The sequence below is a fragment of the Clavelina lepadiformis genome, chromosome 3, assembly GCF_947623445.1.
Source record: "Clavelina lepadiformis chromosome 3, kaClaLepa1.1, whole genome shotgun sequence".
Lineage (NCBI taxonomy): Eukaryota > Metazoa > Chordata > Ascidiacea > Aplousobranchia > Clavelinidae > Clavelina > Clavelina lepadiformis.
In genome coordinates, this window is record NC_135242.1 from 15,019,079 (window position 1) to 15,040,490 (window position 21,412).

Genomic DNA, 21,412 nt, shown 5'->3' on the forward strand with positions numbered 1-21,412 from the left:
ATTGCTTTATTCCATAAGGACAAAAAATCACAATAGAGAGATGACGCCTTCTAAACCCAGACAAAAAGTTTCAAGCACACTAAGTAACATGCAATGTATGTGTGATGTGTCTATGCAGTGTGTACGTTTAGATTAGCATATATAAATTTGGGTCTTCTTTGTTTCTATTCTGAGTCATAATTTGAGACTACAAAAACAATGTCATTGATGCGATGTTAAGTCGCTGAATTGTTTCGAAACAAGCAAAATGACTTAACCAGACTTAAACATTACGAGGCGCATTATGTTTTCTATTAAAATAATAACTGAAAGAATTGCTGCTATAGTTATCCATTAGTGGTAGCGTGATATGCATGGTAACGTAATACAGAATAACAACAACTTGAACTATTCATTTCAATTAGACATTACGTATTTTTTCGTTGTTTCTGCGTTCGTAATCTACTTTCCAAAAAAGTCCAATGTTTTCTTGCAGTTTTTGATCTAGCAGTTCAAAAGCGTTCGGGACATCATTGTGACACAACCTAAGCAAAGCCAGGGCTCGTCTGATGACGTGATCTGCTTCCACAGTATCGTTGACAGGAACTTCGGGTATCATTTGCTGCAGAAAAACTTTGTACTGGCCGGAAACAGACATTTGTCTTAGTTGCCTGTCCTGCGACCTTCAGCCAAATCACTCTTCGCGTACAGAGCACTAAAAATTTGTGCTGGTGCCTCTAGAAAAAACTTCGCTGTAGCCTATATGCTAAAAATCTGCTGCGAAGTAACCAACCGATACAATAGTCCGTTATCCGTCGTTAAACACATAAGAGACGTTGTAAAGCCACGGCGTAAGAACTATTTACTTTATTCCAGGTAAACTATTGTTCACTCAAGCACGGAGTTAACATTCCTCCCTCAGAGGACGTCATTCATTGTCAGGGTACAGATTTTGTTTGTTTTATTAGTATGTTGAATTACAACTGCGTCCATTTTCTCGAAAAGACCTACATACATTATTATTTTAAATGTTCCAATATAAGCAACTGTAGTTATTATCAAGATCTACGAATAGCAAACTCATTGTAAAATTGTAAAAGAAAGCCTTATATTGCAGAAAGTTAACTTTTGTTATCAAAGCCGGGTTAACGCCGATAGTCCTGAGACCTGAGCCTAAATGGTAGATGGGCCCGAGGCTAAAAGGTACCAAGGGTCCTATACGGAATTTCATCTGTACTATTTATTACAAAACAAATTGCAGACTTACAAACAGTCTTCCCCCAAACATGTAATAAATTATTTTTTTCAATTAATCAATCATTCATTCATTCAATCAATTATTATAGATCATAATAAAAAATTTCCATTGTTTATTAGGGCAAATATAAACTATATCTGCGACGAAGGAAAATGACAGTAGGCTACTGGAAAATGACGGCAAACAGTGTTTCCTTTCAAAATTGTCAAATATACTATATTTGAGATTAGAAAATTTAGTTAGCTGGCGATCAACTTTTTAACGCTCTTTGTTGCTAACCTATATGCAACAAACTCGGTCTAATTTATAAGTTTAAAGACTGGCAGAAAATAGCAAACGCTATGACTCAAATAGGAGTATCGTATTAGGTGTATGTGTCACGGGATTATTTGTACACATTTGTTTTATTAAGAAGCACTGCATTTTAATGTTATTATATAGTATATAGTCCAATTTTTAAGGCACTGGTTTGCCGTGTAGTTTGTGATTGTGAAGTGATGTTTTACCGTTGTGACACTTGTGACCCTTTTTATCGTTTTTAGGAAATTGTAGTTATAGATACACGTACACGTTTTTCTTTGTTCCCTGCAACTCTTCCCCGAAGCGTGTCACGCTACTGACGAATCCTTTTTCTCGTTGATTGTTTCGTTTTCTCGAATGATGGTTTTGATGACAGAGTGTTAAGGCAGTTACCTTTTGGTTTTAATACAAGAAAGACGCTTGTTTTTATAAAAAGAATGCTCGTAAAAATAGGTGAGCAGAAACTGGCTAAGTGACTAGCTGTTAAGCGGGGAGCTTTCCTGGCCAAGGAAAATCTTGGTTACATATGTATAGAACCGAAATGTGTTATTTGTACGATTAAATAACGTAAACTACGTACATATTTGTGTCACCACATTACTGTATAACGTTGCATATCATCATTTGCTTAAGTCTATTAGCTAAGTGTCAATAATAACGACAGTTTACGAACAATAAACTAATAGTTTTGAGGATCGATAATAACAGAAACGCAACAAATTTATATAATATATTATATCACATATGGCTTAAACATATTTTGCAATTTGGAAAGGAAACACTGATTTCTGTCATTTTCCAGTCCCGCCTTTTTCGGCGTCTCCCTATATCTCTATTATTGAATTACGAATTTGAACTGCGAGGTGCGTTAGGGGAATTACCTGCCAACACAATTTTTCAGTGTTTCTTCGTTAATTAGAATCGACTAATTAGTAATAACTGGACAACATAAAAAGTTTTTAACAAAAACCAAGGTGTTTATTTGCTAAATGTCTGGTATGTTACTCATCACTTTATTTTGGAGTGAGCGCATATGTAGAAATTTTTTCTGCAGTTTATTTCTTGTATCAGTAAATTAGCGGCTCCTTTAAATCAATGTGGTGCCACTTAGACTAACTTCATCGCGCAGCGCGCTACAGATGAAACCATGAGCCAAGTTTGATGTACCAAAAAAGTTATTTTAAAGAGATTATTAAGTTCAGTTATTAAGAGTTTATTAAGTTCATCGCTATACTCATTATCGGTTAAAGGTAATGTAAGCATAGTCCTGCCATACATAAGCTGGTGTTTGTGTCAATCTTCTCATCTTCTGAAGGCACGATAGCAAGTAACAGCGTGTAGAGCAATACCGATTCGTAGCTATAGCTTACTTCTTGTACCATTTTCGATGACAATTTCAAGGAAAACCACAAAATGGAAACGGAAATACGTAATCGATCAGAAAATACACGCTCTGTGCACAGAGCGGTACAGCAATGTCTCGAAAACATAAGACGTGAATTATCGCCGAGTTTAAGTCTTGCGAAAACAGTCCAAAGATGACAAACGTGGATAGGCAGGAATAAATAAATCACAGACATTCCAACACCAGTACAAAACGTACTACTGTAAAGTTTAAAAAAATCTTGTTTTAAATACTGCGACCTTCATTTACAGTAGATTACGATATTTATCTAAAAGCTTTGAAAACGGCGGTTCTTTTTATGCTCATAAGTAACGTTTGACAACTAACATAACCTTGCAGGCCTACATAGGACTGTAATGAAATAGGTGAGTCAAGCCAAAGTAAGCTATAGGTGAAGAATCAAAAAAATCAACAGTCAATTACTCATTTTTGCTTGGGACAAAGTTTTTGAAAAGTCGCTTTAGAGTTTAGATACATCAAAATTAGGCTATGAATTTTTTTTGCGATATTAATTTAATTTATTACCATGTCATTGTTGTTGTATTAGTTGTATTCCCAGGGACACGGAACGGTTTCCTGTAAAGTTACGAATGGAAAATCAACTGAAAAACCTTATATGTCCCATATATAGTGGCACTATTGTTGAAAACACAATCACTTCGTCCAACACCAGAATATGATTAAGGCATGCGAAAATTTCACACACATGTATTTTATATATAGTTTTACCTGAAGAAGCAAGCTCGAGCTTGCAAAAGTTGATAGAAATAAATGAACGTTAACCTTTGAGGTTCTGCGTTATTGTACTTTTGTTTTTATACTGCATGCTGTAAACTACATATTTTGTCTGCGTTTGTATTTCGTCATAAAAGAGTTGTCCGACAGTATGTCAATCAAGTGAAGGTTTGACAAACAAACTACGTACCAACAGGCTTCTTTGGTAAACATGCTTATTATTTTTATATTGGCGTACGTGTTTCATGGGCCTACTTTTGCCAGTGGGCCTGGGGATGCGGCCCCATCAGCCCCTGTTTTAATCGGCTAGTGTTCGTTATCTTAGTATTCGTAAGAGCCTAACTCATAGAAATTCTTACAGCTAGTATACAGGTTAAAGCTCCTTATTAATCGCATTCACCAACTAGCTGCTTTGTCATAAAATTTCAAAAATTTAATGGCTAACTTTCAAACACAAGTAGCTTACTTACTGTCAGTTTACAACGAGTAGTTTACAAAATGAATTTTATTGAGACAAAACCGGTTACCAAATTTCTGTTTAGCCCAAAAGTTAGTAGTCGAGAAAGAAGCTTTGATTTCAATAACTTGGCTCTTTCTTAAGATTCTTAGAACATACAACGCAAGTGCAATTGAGTATGAGGCGGTCTTGAGAAGAATATGGTTTGGCGGCGTTTTTTTCTGTTTCTGACAAGTGTTTATTGTTAGGCCTACGAATTTCAATAAATTTGAAAAAAATACAGAATAATGTATGTGAAACCTTAATGCACTGAACAGTTGATTCCATGTTAATTAAGCATTCGCTTAGTGGTGTAAAATACAACATTTGATTTATATATAATTATATATATATACTATATATTATATATAAAAATTATATATATTTGTATATTAGGTATACCAAATGGTACGTCTATCTTTTTTAACAAAGCTTTCTCTTTCGTGCATATAATACGTAATCCGAGCGTATAGTAATAGTATGGCGAGGTACTTTGATTCCTAACTCCAGAGGTTGCTATTGTTGACCCCCTCCTATATAGAATAAATAAAGGTCTTCTTGGCTCATTCAGCCATAAAACGAATGGGAATAATTTCAAACCGATATCCGCTACAAACAACAATTATTTAATAAACAAGTAACGCAAAGTTGACTGAGTTTAACTCCACGCTTTGGGTTCACTTCAAATGTACACAACAAATAACGCAAATGTATTTATTGGTCAAACATTCATAATGCAAATACAGCGCAACAACTAAGAAATAAATGAAAAATACCTTTCTTGCCATTGCGATGCCTCAGTCGTGCGTATTTTTATGGCATCTACGATAGGTTTGTGATCAACAAATAAGAAAAATTCACGACCTTCAACAAAACAGCGGAAATGCTTTAAAGCTAAATAACAAGCGCAAACTTTTTGTCAAAGACGCTGTACTTTAACTGAGTGTCTGAAAAATGTTGCGAAAAAACGCAAGTGGCTTCCAAATTCCTTTTATTTGTTGTTGTAACACAGCGTTACAAGCAACCGAAGATATATCTGAAACGATTTGCATAGGACCATAGGTGCATCAGGAACAGGGTGCGCCAATGCCGCAACCTGCGTCCATTGTTCTTTGATTGTATTGAATGATTTGGAAGCAGTTTTCGTTCATTTAATTACAGTAATTTGATTCTGTTTTTGTTGGGAACCAGAAGTTTATGCAATGGACGCAATGTTTGAGGGGCTGTAGGCCCATCCGAAAGCTCTATCTAAAACAATGCAAAGTACCATTTTTCAATTTGAATTTGCTTCTAAACAAGCCCGGTCACCCCGCTGAGTTTTTGTATCCGCCGAGATGTAAGACAAAAGGACTTAATGCAGTATTTTGAGCAAATTCTCATATCTGGAATTCTCACACCAAATGCTTCAACTTTTTAACAACCTTTTTCCTTGTCTTTTTCCAAAAAATCAACCAAAAAGCCTTAACTTTGAACCAACACAAAACGTCAACTTTAGCCTGAACCTACACTCAGCAACCGCCTTGAAAACAACAAACCATCACAAATTAAGGTCACGTGCGCACTGGACCGGAACCATTGATACTTTTTCTATAATGACGTCTTGCATAAGACCTTCGTAACAATCGCCGGGTTGCCGTTTTAAAACTGCTCAAAATGATACTACAGGCCCTTGAGCGCTATTCCTCAAGAAGCGTCTGTAAAACGTAACCATATCCAGAAAACGTTTCAACTGACGTACCACGGTAGGTCGTTTGAAATCTATTATCACATGTAGGGGTAGGGTGCCATCCTAGCTGACCTTATGGTCCAAAAACAAAAGTGAATCAACCACAAATTGACATTTGTCTGGATTAACTGACAACACGCGCATGCTCATATAGACACATTAACAAAATGTGCACATGCTGTAAAACCTCTTCCATATCACGAGAGAAGATCCCCCAAATAAACAGAACAGAATTTTAGATCTCTTGTTATCGAATCCATAAATCTCTGAAAACTTTGTGCAGAGCACTTTAAATCCAGTGGTATTTTTGTGTATTGGTATAATCTAAATGGATATTGGAATGCAGTCTTCTCTTTGTCTTTCGGGGCAATAGGAATTTGAAAATATGCTTTCAGCAAATCCAATGTGGAAAACACTTTTGCGCTATGCAATTCACTTGTAAAATCCCGTAAGTTTGGAATTTTGTAACGGTCTAACTTTGTCACTAAATTAACAGAACAAAAATCTCCTACGATTCGCACACGGCCATTTGCTTTCTTCACCAAATGCACAGGACGGGATCATGCTGAGTTACTGGGCTCCATAATACCTTGATCAATTAACTTTATGAGTTCCTCTTTGGCAAACCGAAGTTTTTCAGGTGAGAGACGTCTGGCGGGCGAGGGAACTGGCTGACAGGTAGTTTTAATCTTATGTTGCAGGTTATATTTAATGACTTGTGATCTTAAAGATGCATTGAATACCTCAGGATAAACTTTATGAAATTTCTCCAATATTTCGGCAGACTGTGCGCCAAGCGCTTGGGCGGAGAACGTCGAGGTTTCAAGGGGTTCTAACGTGGTTTGCGAGGCTTAATGTAATTTAACAAGACGTCTTCCCCAACATCAACCAGTAAATAAAAATTTTGCCAAAAATCAGCTCCAAGCAAAGGGTGCGGAAGGTCCGCTAAAGCAAAATCAAAATAAAACTTACGAAAAAATTGAAGGCAAACTTCAATTGTCTAGTGACCAAAAACAGGAATGCGAGAACTATTTCTTCAACGTGGAAAGAAATCCGGTCTGACGGTGATCCAAACTAGAAGTCATTGTGTGCTTGTGTATCTTGTTTCCTTTCAAAGGAAACAAGCTAATCTAGCGGCCACTGTCGACCAAATATTTCACTTTTGAAATCGTGTTACAACAAAAATTATCATTGATTTCAGCAGTGTGGTGAAATTGTAAGTTACTTGTGTTGCCGAAGTAATGGAACATGAGCGAATTCCGTCCTAGCAGTTTTTAAATTTCCATCGCAGGTACTGGGCGTGTACGAAGAACACGGTGGGCTACATCTGAAAGCCCGATTTCCATACTTGTTCTGACAAAAGCAAAGGTTGCTCCGTGACTGATAGGAGAATTGTTGCAACGAGTCAATACTAGGCGATTGCAATAACGACCTGTCTGATGAAAACCGTCGGGTACATCCAGCTGTGAGAGAATGCCCGGGATCCCAGCTTTGTATTGACGTCGATTTTCAAACGTTCCTCGTTTTGTTACCATCTTATGAGCTTTATTGTGTGATCTTTGGTCACAGGCTTTTTTGGAATTATATGTTTGTTTCTAGCGTGTTCTCCAGTTTATTTAATTGGTTGGCAAGCGCGTCCATTTTTGACTCTGTTACTTAAAGAGTAAGTGTCTAAGCCAGGTCTGTAGCTCCTTTCGCGGCGAACCGCCACACCAGAATCACACACACTTGAGTGCTGGTGAGATATTTAAAAACTGCACACAAAATAGGCATCGACTTAAATGAACTATTTAAGAGAGGAACAATCACTAAAAGCATAGAGTTGAGAAAACGCGCTGTCACAAACGCTCACTAATCAAACTGACTTGAGATAGCTAAAGGTCTAGATTAGGAAAACGCCAAGAATTCAACATAATCAGCAAGGACAAGAGAAGCTGGCAGCATAATTGGGAGGCGTGGGGAACAAAATGGAACCAAAACAAAAACAATCCAGTACAATATATAAGAAACGCAACAAACCATACAAAAAAGGGTATACAGCAAAAACGTATAAACCATAAAACGTGCAAACAAGTTAAACCCATGATACACAAACGAAATAAAATGATGCACGCAAAACAATAAACTGAATGTAATAACTCAGAAGTGCTGAAACTTGTACAATTTTCGTGTAGTGTGGCCACATTTGTTACAATCGAAACAATTCATAAAGCACATTAATAAATTACATTGATTCGCTATAAAAATACATTTAACTTGCCTGCAACTAAAATTCCGAGAACATGAAGTTGATGCATGCGACGTCATTGGAAAGTCCCGATTTTGAGGATACATTTTGGGCGTCAATCATAGAGGTGGCGCCCCAGGGTAAAAATATTCTAATGCAAGCAAACTACGCTTTTAAAAGTTAAGTTAGTGGTACAGGATACTTCAAAAAAGCTCGCATTTATCTATTTGCAAAAACATTATGGGATAAAATTCCGTCGCAGGGGTCGTTTACATAAAAATTGTGAAAAAATACTTCTAATTTTCAGGGAATTCCCAAAATGTTGATCACGTACACATTACCACAAAAAATAGGCTTTGTTTACTTACCATACATTACAAAGTTTGAAGAAAAGGATGTTAAAATTTAAAGGAATTATCGTTGACAATAGGCATTGACTGAGGAATACATTTGTAGAAAATACGGGAGGTAAAACATTCCAATAACTTTAAGCCTAAATTAATAAATTATAAAGGATGTATTAAAAATCGGAAAATCTTCTTCATGCTAAGATTTGAAACATAAATTTGTTGGTAAAGTAGGCCTTACCGCACCTTAGCTGCCATAGCAAATAGTGTTTTATAAGAAATGAAGTACATAAAAATGATTTTTTTAAAGCAAATGAACATCGAAGACTGATAACAACAGCACGCTTCGTCGTCCTTGCACGAGAAAGCACAAATGCGTCAACAACCAACCCATTGCTTGCCGCTTTTGGCTAGACGGTCGGAACCTGGCATCATACTGGTTGCGTCAGGGAAAAAAAGCAGAGATAAAATACACCGCCAAACTAGAGCGTGACGACAGCGCAATGTGCGAGCGCAGCGCATACCACACGTGATGAACCGTTTTAGAAACAAAAAGGTTCGAGAGAGTACCGCGTGACACCAGGGTATGAGGTAGTATGACCAAACGGGAAATAGTAGTCAGGAAGATGTCGAGTTTGTCTAGGCGTGGTCGTAATAGCTTAGTAGTTAAGTAACTGATATATAGTTTGGGATAGAGTTTGCATAGTTTAACATTAACAACTGAATGTCATGTACCTAGGAATTTAATGATCAGTAACGCTCCACTGGTGCGACGACTGAAAATAAATCAGACGCTACATTAGTATACAGTAGACCTGATTAAAATAGCTCATTTAAGTGTGCTATAGTATACAACAGTAATACATTAGAATGGATGTAGATAGCTACGTATAGACTATATTGTCATGGAATTCTGTCTTTTTCAAATATTGTTATTTTTAAACGTGCTATGTGTATTAATTGTTATTGGGTATAGTTCACTTGTGCAGGACTTCATTGAATGCCTGTATGGGAAGAGGTTATGTAATGGTAAACTCTCAAGATTCAGTCGTGATACTGACGTTTTTAGTAAACTGAAGTCAACTAGACCAAGCATGTTAAGGCATTTGAGAGTATGAAGATTTAGCTTTTAATGATAAACCTTTAATCATTTTAAACTAGCCTATTCAAAGCAATCCTTGCATAATTATTAGCATGTACTTTTTATTCAGGTAAATCCAAAATTTAGGGTCTTTTGCTTTTCTGCGTACTACATAAGTCAAACGAAGTGTTACCACCCAACTGTATAGACATCGTAGAAACCTTGAAATTTCTGCCGAGTTAGGAAGAGGTATATACTGCTGAAGTTACTTTCAAAAGTTTGGTATCAATCAGGATTATCAGTTGTCTGTTGGATAGAGTATGCTTTCTTTTTCGAAAAAAATCCACGTTACCAACAACCATCAACAACTACATACCACAGTAAAACCGGGTATGCTACGTTTGTGTGTTTCATAGTAATGACAAATTTTTAAAAATTCTTTCAGCTTATGCCGTTTGCCGAATACGTCGACTGTACTTTCCTGCTATAAATATAATTTAATAATTTAATTTGATAATAAATAATTTTTGTAAATATGCAGTACGTGAGCCGTTTGAGAAGTGCTATCAAGTTGGAAAAGTCTTAGGATCTGGGGGCTTTGGTACTGTGTACGCAGGTGTTCGCATTGCTGATAATTTACCTGTAGCCATAAAGCACATCGGAAGGTCCAGAGTGAAGACATGGGGACAAGTAAATTTTCTGAGCTTAGTCATATAAACGTATAAAATATTTCTATTACTTACTCTTATACAGTAGTACATCTTCAAATCTATTGCTAGATTGATGGCAAAGTTGTACCCAACGAAATTATGCTGATGCAACGTATAACTCCATGTAATGAAATAATTCAAATGCTTGACTGGTATGAGAGACCAGACAGTTACATTATTATAATGGAAAGGCCGGTACCTTGTCAAGATCTATTTGATTATATTACGGAAAAGAAATATCTTGATGAAGATACTGCAAGAACATTCTTCTGGCAGGTAAAGGCTAAAATGTTTAATTTTTAATTTGGAGGATGTTTGTACTAATTAACAAGTTTATATAAGCTAACGATAACTGTACTGCTGTAGGTACTTTTGGCCGTGGACCATTGTCACAAATGTGGTGTAGTTCATCGAGACATTAAAGATGAAAATCTACTGGTTGACTTCAAAAATAAAATGTTGAAATTGATCGACTTTGGCTCCGGGGCGATATTGCGGGATACAGTTTACGTTGAATTTGACGGTAAGCTTTTATAACGTAGTTAAACACTACTTTAAACTTCAGGTGGTACGCTCGAAAGCTTGTTCAGTTCTTTGCAATTATGATTTGAACCATATGCTGTGTAATGAAGCGGCGAAATATATGGTAGGGTTTTAAAGAAAACTAGCGCGAAAAAGAGTACGATGTTAATAATTGCGCTAGAAATATTGCCCTTTGCAAAGGGGTAATGATATAATTAGTGGGTCATAAACCACATGGAATTTCTCGGCGTGGTACTATTGGAGATGAGATCATATGCCAATACGCCATACATAAAAAATCCCTTGGGAAGGAAAGTGCGACTATAGTTCTCCGTACAGATTAGCAAAGTTACTTTGACTGAACGCTGACAGTTATAATAAACTTGCTTTGAGATAATTCGCTTGCTTCAGCTGTCGCATTTCTAACACGTAAAGATGATTGTTGTTATCATGTCTGCCTCCCATCTTGCTGTATAATTTATTGTTTCGAAACTGAAGTTTGACTGTGAAACAGCCCGAGTCGCTAAATCAAAATCAAAACTTCCTTCGATTAGTAGTTGGGAAATTGCTTCACAAATATAAATAGAAAGAGAAAAATTCCCGTTTTACAAAAGCGCATTCTCGTGATGAATATCATTGCGAGTCTTGTACTCTGAATCAAGTATATGATAACTTTTTATAGCAAGCTTAATTTATGAAACGTTCGTCGATGATTACTCTATATACATGTACTGTATATAGGCAGATAAGTTTCTCCGTAATATGGTTTTGTTTTTCGTCGTAGTTTGTCTTTATGGGTTTATTCCGGTGTAGGTATATTTTCGCGTTCCCTTTTTTGTCTAGTTTGTATAACACAAATATTGTTACTGTCAATGTTGTAGCTTTAGAATATTTGAATATGTTTGTATAGATTCTGTATAATGGCGTATAAACTGATGGCGCGAAACGGATTTCCGTTTTTTGCTTCAGCTGGTGATATAATTCCATTACAAAAGAGGACAGTACATCAGTTGGCTTTTTGTCGTTGTCGTTTACAAAGCAACGTAATTTTACACCGCGGTATAGATTTCAATTGCGCTTTGGCGTACAATTATTTACATTATAACGTGATGTTTTTACGGGTTTGCAATTTGTTTTCTGTTCCTTGTTGAGGGATTGCCCAAAATGATGTCATTGGCGTTGAATTAAGATCGACTTTTAAAGATGTTTGGTGACATTCGATTTTAGCCAAGGCACCTTTAATGACTGCCATACGGGAACCAGACTGGAGTTTAAGCATCCTGCGAGTTAATAAAGCTGGAAATTTGCTATTTAGCTGTAACTGTAACAGTATACACTATACAGTACTAGCTTACTAGTGTTGGCTGATCTTGAATTGGTTGGCTTGATCACGTGTGTACGCGTAAAATGTCATATAGGTTAATACAGTACACTGTAGTATTCATGGAAATTATTTGTACAAAACCTGAACTCGTAATTGTAGTCGCCAGGAGTAGCCAAATCATGCATAATAATGAATCTTTGGTTATGTTAAAATATTTAACGTCACCATACGTTGAGACTAAAAGTACCTGTGCCTATTCGATCCTTTGGCGCGTTTTTCTTTTCGTATCATAGCAACACACGCCCCCCTCTTTGTTATAGCCGGATTAAGTTTCTCGTCATAATAAAGTCGTCTCTAACATGATCCTTTAACATGGTTCATACAATATATGGAGTTTTATATGTTGAAGCGCGGAACTGGACCCAATCGTACTACGCCGCACATAAATATGTTTCTATTGTTGCGTCCTGATGTACAAAAAGGCGAATGCTGCGTAGTAACGATTGTGAAAACAATCCTACTGGTTGCTGTCACGTGACTGTAACAAAGGGGAGAGTAGTCGATTGACGTTGCTGGAATGGCGTGGTGCTTCGCTAATAAAGTTGATGAAAGTGCGTGTGGTTGTAAGCTTGTAGCAATTGGTGACGAATCATTTCACGGGCATGTATACCAGACGCTTAATCAATGACATAAAATTAATGCTCATCACAGCTAAATGTAATGGGCGATGCACAAGGAATACCAACTGGAAGCCAAGCATATTTTTTAGATATTTTTGAAACAATCTCATTCGATTCCTAACAGGATGCGTGGACTGATTTGGTATATTATCGTTAGTCCATATTCTGTATACCAATACAATTGCTATTGTATATTAATGGTAATAAAGTAAATCAACCCTCCAGCAAGGATTAATTATCTACACTGGTGAAAGCGTTCTTTGTGCTGTTGCGTAAGATTGTTTTGTCTTCGTTAATCGTGATTTGTCATTGTAGTGCTATATTTAGAAACGTATTGCGTCATACGCTTGAAATGCCACGATAGTTTGTCAACAGTTTTGCCTGGGGATATAACCATGATGGGAGCATCTCTCGTTTGTCCTACATTCGACCTATATTTGTCTTGGTTATCGTTTGCAGATGTCATCGTTCTGACGTAGCTAGTTTTTTCCTTATCTTCATTGGACACGGGACAGGCAATTTAACATTGCTAATTCATTCTGTAATTGTTACGTTGAGCTATAATATCACATTTCTACCCGGATGCAATATGTGAAAGCATTCACTGCATTAACTGTGTTGGTCTACTCAAAAGACTCAAAGCAATGTTAGGCATAGCAACGTCCAATGGTATTGTATATACAACCGCAAATAATCTCAGTGCTGTTTAGCCACTAGACAAAACACGGAAATAGTTACTTATAGAAACGTTGGCTCATGTTATTACAAGGGTTGTTAACGTTGTTCTGTTTTCGTTAGTACCACCAAATTGTGGAGAACAGTGTGATATTTAACAGCGTTTTATTTCTTTGCCGTATTACAAATTAGATGTTATGTTTAATTTGTTCATTTCAGTACTTAGAAATAGCATATGTCGTATTAGTAATAGTAAGTAAAATCATCGTTTGCATTGATGCAGTAGGTGACAATACTAAACGTACAATATTGGATGATTTGAAATTGAGTTGTGTGTGTGCGGCGCGATTTGATGCGGGGTTTTTCTGTTAAGTGCTTTGCGGTTGCCAGGCACGCACATCCATTGCTCTGACACCGCTCCTAAGTTCTTAGTCATCTCTGTGTAGTCAAATGAGTCATTCCTTGAAGGTCGCCGCTTTCTAGCTAAATTATTGATCTTTACTTTTATGAGGCGATGGATCAGTTTGGTATTTTTCATGCTCGGACACGTTAGAAATCCTTTGGCAATTCATATTTCAACCAAGTAGTATGTCTTTAAAATTTTCATATTCTCTGTTGGGGCACGTATTGTTGCTTGATAGTAATCCTTTTCGAGAAGTTACCTCTTAGATGAAAAAATTTACAGAAACGAATAATGATCAAGAGTTTGTTGTACTCTTTTTAACCTGTAGCACAGGCAAAGTTTGTCACTGAAGTGTACCTTGCTATATCGATTTTACCGACCTAGTACTACTTAATGCCGACATCTTATTGGACCTTATTGAAGTCACTTGCTGCGTAGTAGATTCTTAGAACTGGGCCGGATGTATTTACGGATGTGTTTCGTCCTGGGTTGGTTATGCAAAATGCGTCATGCCTTGTTTCTGAAGTGACTTGTTCCAAGAAACTGGCAGGAGATGAATTAATTCATTCATACATTTTCTTGCCTCGATCAGCTGTGTATCATGACAAACCACCATGCGTGGATAAGTCGTAACTAAGCAAACCCGTAAGTATTGCTTATATATCGAATAGAATGCCGTAGCAGTGTTCCAGTGTACCGTGGGCGGGTTTTAGTTTAAACATTTTTTACATAGCAGTAAGGTTTTTTTCAGTTTCGTGGTAGGCTTATAAAACAACTCGAGCCTCACATCAACATTCCATTCGTTCTTTTCTCTTGGCATTCTTCATGCGTCGCGCTTACCCTTTGTCTGTTGTCGAAATTCATTTGTGACTAACACGTGGTGTAAACCGTTGACAACCACTTTACGTTTTTTGTTCACTCTTGGCGGGATGAAGTATAACACCTTTTAAGGTGTTTTATTTCCTTCGCGCTTTCGCCTTTTTTGCGCGCTCTTTTGCTGTTTTCAGTGATTGCTTCTTGTCCTAGCTTCCCTCTTGAATCGTGTGTAAATGACGTAACGCTCCACTCATCGCTTAATCGTTTTGTAGGAATAAAAGATTAATTTTGACCTGTATTTTTTACCGGATTTGCGACTTTAATAAGTGTTGAACGCTTTCTGAGAAAGAACTACTGTAATTGCTTATGTATGTGTTCCTGTCGTGATTCCACTTGTAATACAGACATTATCTGGCGTTGCCATAAACCGAAGACACTCTCACTAGAATTATTTTCACGCCTCACGAAGTTGGTTACATGGAAAATTTTTACTGGATTTGTGGAGTGTAATTTATGATATTAAAACACAACATTTTTCAACGTAGTGGTCAGACAGGTTCCCTTTCCCATGTTCGATAAATCTAGCAAAATTTTCTCATAGAACCAACTCCGTGGGGCGTCAAACAAATACCAGTGACGAGTTTTCCTTTTCGCCGGGAAAGGAAACTTGTTTGTTCGACTGACATCGATGACATTCAAGTTTTGCGTTGTATGTCGTTGTATTCATAGAGGGCTACGTATTCATATTCATACCATGCACATATGAAAACAAAACTTGTTTCTTTGGTAAATAGCAACTTGCTTGTATCCACCATAGTGCACATAAATATGCAAACATAAATTAAAATTTGTTTTTCATATGAGTCGTTTCCATTCAACCTACTCGTGGTTGCCAAACTGGAAGTCAGTTAAAAATAGGTGCTTCCTATATCAACAGTTCATGCGCAACAGTGGCAAGCTGTGGGTTGGAGACAAATTTGGAAACCACCTACATTTTAGCGATCCGGCCATCTTCAAGGCAACCTTTTTAACTGCGCATTGCTATAATTGTCATCATAGTTATGCTATGTGGCGGCTGATATAATAATAATTAATCGATTCTATATAATCAGTTTGATAACCAACCTAGAAAACTGTGGGACACTGCAAGACAGCGCGAACACTGGCAAAATTTACAAATGTGACATGAAGTTTGTCATCAGTTATGACACTTTTAATGTTGATGAGTCTAAAATTTAAATTAACATTACCAAAAATTCAAAACATAACTTTGCGATTATTGTGCTATTTATTCTGATCACAAACAATACTGATTTACTTCAGTAAATCGAATTTTGAAATTATCACGTTACCTAAAATTTAATGTCGCCATGAAGTATCCTCTATTAATGGTAGTTAAATTATGAACAGCAGTGTTTTAATTGCTTGAACCGTTTAGTGACGGAAATACCCGACTCGGTTCCTGATAGAACGTTGTCAAAATCGTAAACAAGAATATGATACGTTTGAAGTTTTTTATTATTATTCACAAGTTATTATTATATAAGTTATTCGCAACAGTATTTCATTTTGGCATATGCTGTAAAAACCTTTCAATGACGTATCTTGGGCTTAACCAACAAACGATCTGAAATCAGTTTCTCACGAAAATCATTCAGATGGCGCAGGGCTTGGTCAGCAACCGTAGTATTACGTTTGACGTGTAATCTTAAGCTTCATTTCAATTCTGTTTGAAAGGAAACCCGCCATCAGAATGTACTTTTACGGTTCTCCCGTGGATATGTGGCATTCCTAACATTCTTCGCTTGGTAATTACAGTACGTAATGGTTAAACACTCTCGATTGTTTTCGCAATATTGCGTAAATGGTTTCGATAAGCCTATTGTATGTAGATGATTTGGACCAAAATACCTGTGGTCCTCGGATTCGATTGGTTCAAAACACCTACCTGGCTATGAGACCATATGTAACAAACATAGTATAGGCGTTATAAGGAAGCCCGTTGAAAAGAATGACCGTCTGTTAATGATTGACTTCGTGTAGCGTTTATAGTTTCTCAGAACCAGTACAAATCTATATATGTTGGGAAAACATTGACTACAAAACCGACCTTTTGTTTCGTAGCTCGCTGTCAATGCGATGTTCATCGTTGACCTGCTCCCTTTTGCTGGGTTATAATAACCACCTGATATATTATAAAAGGTGAAGCAGATCTACAGCGAAGTGCGTAAAATAGCTATCTTGGTCGGCTGATAGTGAGATGTTCTGTTCACCCTGACGTCATGTTATTGATTCTCTCCCTTTTAGGTTGATCACGTTCAGTGCGATAAATGCTATGTTTTGGCAGTATTTATGTCAGTGATATTCCCGTGATTGCCCATAAATTTAGTAATTCACGATTTAATTTGTGGTATTTACACAATTTGAACGAAAACGTGTTTACTGTTTGTAATTTTATTTTTCTAAGTCGACGAGAACATGCTTTGAGCGTCTTAGGTCCACGAAAAATTGTTAGGTTGTGAAGAAAGCTGGGCATAGAGGTAACCTTAAAAAACGTAGAAAACGCCAGAACAATTCCTAGTCCTGCATTATCCTCAGGGAACATGACGTAATATCAAATAGTACAAACATGTGTGCCGCGTAACAGCTGGTTTGTTTCCCCTCGGCGGCATTTCATACAAGTACTTAGTCAACCGGCTGGTCAACTCTTGAATTATTAATAAGTATAAGGAAAACGTAGTTCCGTAAGTAAAGTGGCGCTGCACCTATGCTCTTTGTACGCTATTCCGTTGCCTCAGCAATAGGAATGTTTAGGTAGCAACATAGCTATGAGTCATCGAATGATCTACAAAGCGCTTGACGTGGCACAGGATATTGGATGTGGCGAATTCGGTGTTAAGCCCATGACGAACTCAAATCACATCGGAAATGTTTTTTTTACGCCAGTCTACTAGGGCTAAAACGACAAAATAGTATACTTGATACGTACGCTATGCAGTGAATAGCAACTTCACTGTTGAAACATAAATGTGTGCAGGAGTGCATGAATTTTTGACTCCACTTGAGAAATCGTTGCTGGTACATAATTCGGTAATCTGTCTGCAGGTCGTACTGAAAAGACCTCACGGTTGCCCGAGGCTGTTAGGCTGAGACCTCTACAGTTTTACTGACCAAATCGTGCAGACTTGGCTGCGCTTAGGTGCGCAAGTACTTGCACAATTACGAATGATTTTATTGCTGTCGAACTCATTGCCGTGCTCAATGTTTGTCCGTGTGCCTTGCACAGCAATTCACGATGTTTTTTTAACTTAACGTGTTTTTTATGTCTATATGACGCTGCAGACAAATGTACGAATACGCATGTATACCCCAGTTAAAGCTACAATAGCATCATTTTTGTGGGGATTGTATTGGGATTTTCGTTTTGCTTGACAAGATTATTTGGCCGCTCCCGACACATAACGCGCTAGTATTGTACGAAGATTCCGTGCTGGGTAAAATGAGCGCTGGTCTGCGAAAAAGATTGTTGTACTTACGTATGTAAGTTATCACAACACGCAGCTAAAGAACCATTTGTTACTCAACGTATCCAAATATACAAATAAAATCAATAACCGGATATATTAAGTAGTTTGATAGCTATTTATTACCATCCATTTGTGCTGCTCACAACAATCAATTGTAGCTTTAGAGTTGCGTACCACTTGAGAGTACATAGAGTCATAGACCATACGTATGTGTTCTGTTCAAGACGTCGCTTCAGTGTATTCTTTTTCTTTAAATATTTAAATGCGTATTAATTATGATCTTCTCTCAATTTACATTTAACACAAATTTTATATAGGAACGCGAGTTTATTCCCCGCCAGAGTGGATCAGCAAGCATCGTTATCTCGGTCGCTCAGCTGCTGTTTGGTCACTTGGTGTATTGCTTTATGACATGGTGTGCGGTGATATTCCTTTCGAACGAGATGAAGAAATTGAAAGAGCTCAAGTACACTTTTCGAGACCAGTTTCTCCAGGTTAGTTTTCAGTCAACTATTTTCAGTATAAGTTACAATAATAACTTACCAAATGGTTCAAACATTTTTTCGAGTAAGTTAAACAAGTATATATGTGCTGAACATACCGGCATAAACATGAGGTGGTAATGTAGGTCTGTATAACTATATAAAAACCGTATTATATATATATATATACCTACACTCCATTTGTGAAAATAAAAGCATACACAATGAACCATAGTAATAGCGCGAACTGTTTCGAACAGGCCAACGATTTTTTGGCGTATTTTTTCTTTCACCTATATACTAACAAGATACAAAAACATCAAAAATAACGATAAAAAATTATCCTTTTCGGCACGTCTAACCTAACCCGTTTTAGCAACATCATAATTAAATAGTATCCGCAGAACGTCGATAACTCGTATCGCCCGATTGGTATATAATTCTCCATTTTCAACCCGACTTAAGCCCGGTGTTAGCTAGCGTCATAATCACTAAACGTTGTGTAGGTTAATTACTTGCACATCCGGCACCTACTTATTATTTTCTATTTTGTTGGTGTAGTTGTGTAAACTAGTCAGTTTTATCTAATATTTTTTTAACCTTGCATAAACTCTCTCTTAATGTACAGAGTGTGAAAGCCTAATTCGATCGTTATTATCACTACGGCCAGCTGACCGTCCTACTTTAGAACAGATCATGGTTCATCCATGGATACTCAAAGGAGACTTTATTTCAAGGTAAACGAAGTTTGTGCTTGGCTGTATGAATGGTAATATTTGGTAAATGAGCGCTTTGGAGCAGCATTAACATCGGGACGTATTATTGTTATAGGCATTGTGGTACTGTCGGCAACCACATACGGACAAGTTCAGAATGTTCCGACAGTGGATGTTCAACAGATAGCACGGAAAGCTTCAACTAAACAAAAAAGCCAAGAACTGCCGTCAAACCACCGTAAAGTTAATCGAGCCAAGGATGCATGATTGTCAACAATGGAAACGAAAAAGGAACAGAAGCGCCCTTCATACGCAGTGATGTCGGCCATTGTGAATCTGCCCCACAGCTGTTCAAGCAAGGTAGAACTAGAGAAATGTTGGTCAAGGATTCAAAAGTTGGCGTCGTATTTGAATTTTGTTGCCGCGTCAAGAGCCTGTTATGGCTTAATTTCTGGCATGACACAAATATTTATTTTGATATTTATTTAATGCTTTTTTTCCCGCTGTGCCGCGTCACCTTATAGGTTGTAATAATTTAGTATAGTTTTCTTTCATATTTAATTTATTATTTATTGTTTTTAAAGTTTTTTTTCTTCACCCGCTTTGATTTCCTAAATTTTCTTCGACTATGTCAAAATTTGGCGATGTCGAACGTTACTATTTATCCTGCGCAATTCATTTTTGCTGTTGTTGTTTGTCTGTTTATTTATTTATTTGTGATGTAAAGCGTTCTTGCGGTGGAATTTGCGGCCATGTAATTAATTGCCGTGCATAAGGCAAACCAAATTCTGGTGCTTATAATCTTATTGATGGTTACGGTATATGTAAATTTTTGTCACATTGTCCTTCAAACTTCGCAACCCTGCGATTGGTAGATTTTAGTACTTAGTGCTGACTGTAGGTGCCACTTTCTTAGAATCAGGTAAAATAAGCACAACGGCAACAAAAATGCTTTATTTTTACTATAATCCCGTCATGCTCATAAAAATGAACTTTTGAAAATGATTTTAATTTTTCTGGAATCGTTTTGCTACGAATTAAATACTTCATAGCATTTCGAATTACAGTTTATCTTCTGTCATTATTTATTATTTGTGCTTTTAACTCGGCTTTTTGTTGTATTTATTGTTTGGAATACAAAAAGGCCATTGATCAGTTGAATAGCTTGAATAACAGTGGTTTGCTATAGCTGCAGTGTGGATGTTATGGTAAGATTAGCGAAGTTGTGAAAGCTCAAAATCACAGACCAGTTATACCGGTTTAGGAACAATGAAGAATGGAGAGCGGTAAAAGATTATTTAGTTATTATAACTACCAACATGACAGCATCATTAGGTGTAAGTAGTACTCGCTTGCCAATTGATTTCGGGCTCAATTCACTTCTGATCTCATTGGAGTCATAAATATGTTATGTCGTGTATATACATAGCCTATTTTTCTCGAAATTCAAAAGCTAAAATGGTTTGTAAACTTCGTGTGATACAACAAGATTGCTTACAAGATGAATAGGTAACATAAAGTATAGAGCACATTGACCTATAAAGTTTAACTGACGTTAATATCGGAGATTTAACCCGAGACTTTCTAAACAACTATTTTCGACGAAGTTCTGAAAACACCCTTTTCTGAAATCACAAATAACTACACTACTCTACTTATAAGTTTCTACTGCTCATCTTAAAAGTTTGGCATGTTGCAAAAATTGTTGACGCATTTTCCAAATTGGTGGATACCTTGCACTTTCTAAAGCCTCACACGATAAACCAATATTGTCAAAGTTTAGCAGAACCGATACTCGTAATCAAAAGCTAAACTTTTGAAATGCAGCCGTTATGGATGGCAATTGAACTTCGCGAAGTATACTTATGTGAAATGCAGGAATCTCATGCCTCTCACATCAAAAATATTACACTGCACATTGCGCTCCTCGTACTAACTTAAAGTGAGGTTAAAGTCCAAACACAAGTTGATTTTATATGAAAGAACACTATTAACTGAACGTT

At 36.9% G+C, this 21,412-nt stretch overlaps 1 protein-coding gene across 1 annotated transcript; it reads left to right on the forward strand.

Annotated features, from left to right (window-relative positions):
- Window positions 1-9,679: 9,679 nt before the first annotated feature.
- On the forward strand, window positions 9,680-20,570 carry LOC143448871 (serine/threonine-protein kinase pim-3-like). The gene is made up of 7 exons (XM_076948790.1): window positions 9,680-9,944; window positions 10,096-10,244; window positions 10,334-10,540; window positions 10,631-10,787; window positions 18,529-18,705; window positions 19,322-19,430; window positions 19,525-20,570. Exons 1-7 carry the CDS (start codon window positions 9,875-9,877, stop codon window positions 19,613-19,615), a joined length of 960 nt encoding a protein of 319 aa, XP_076804905.1. The 5' UTR covers window positions 9,680-9,874; the 3' UTR covers window positions 19,616-20,570.
- The last annotated feature ends 842 nt before the right edge of the window (window positions 20,571-21,412 follow it).

Coding starts and splice junctions, on each gene's coding strand:
- LOC143448871 (XM_076948790.1), top strand. CDS start 9,875: ATGCTTTCTTTTTCGAAAAAAATCCACGTTACCAACAACCATCAACAA. Junction 10,245..10,333: donor GAGTGAAGACATGGGGACAA/GTAAATTTTCTG, acceptor ATCTATTGCTAG/ATTGATGGCAAAGTTGTACC. Junction 10,541..10,630: donor CAAGAACATTCTTCTGGCAG/GTAAAGGCTAAA, acceptor GTACTGCTGTAG/GTACTTTTGGCCGTGGACCA.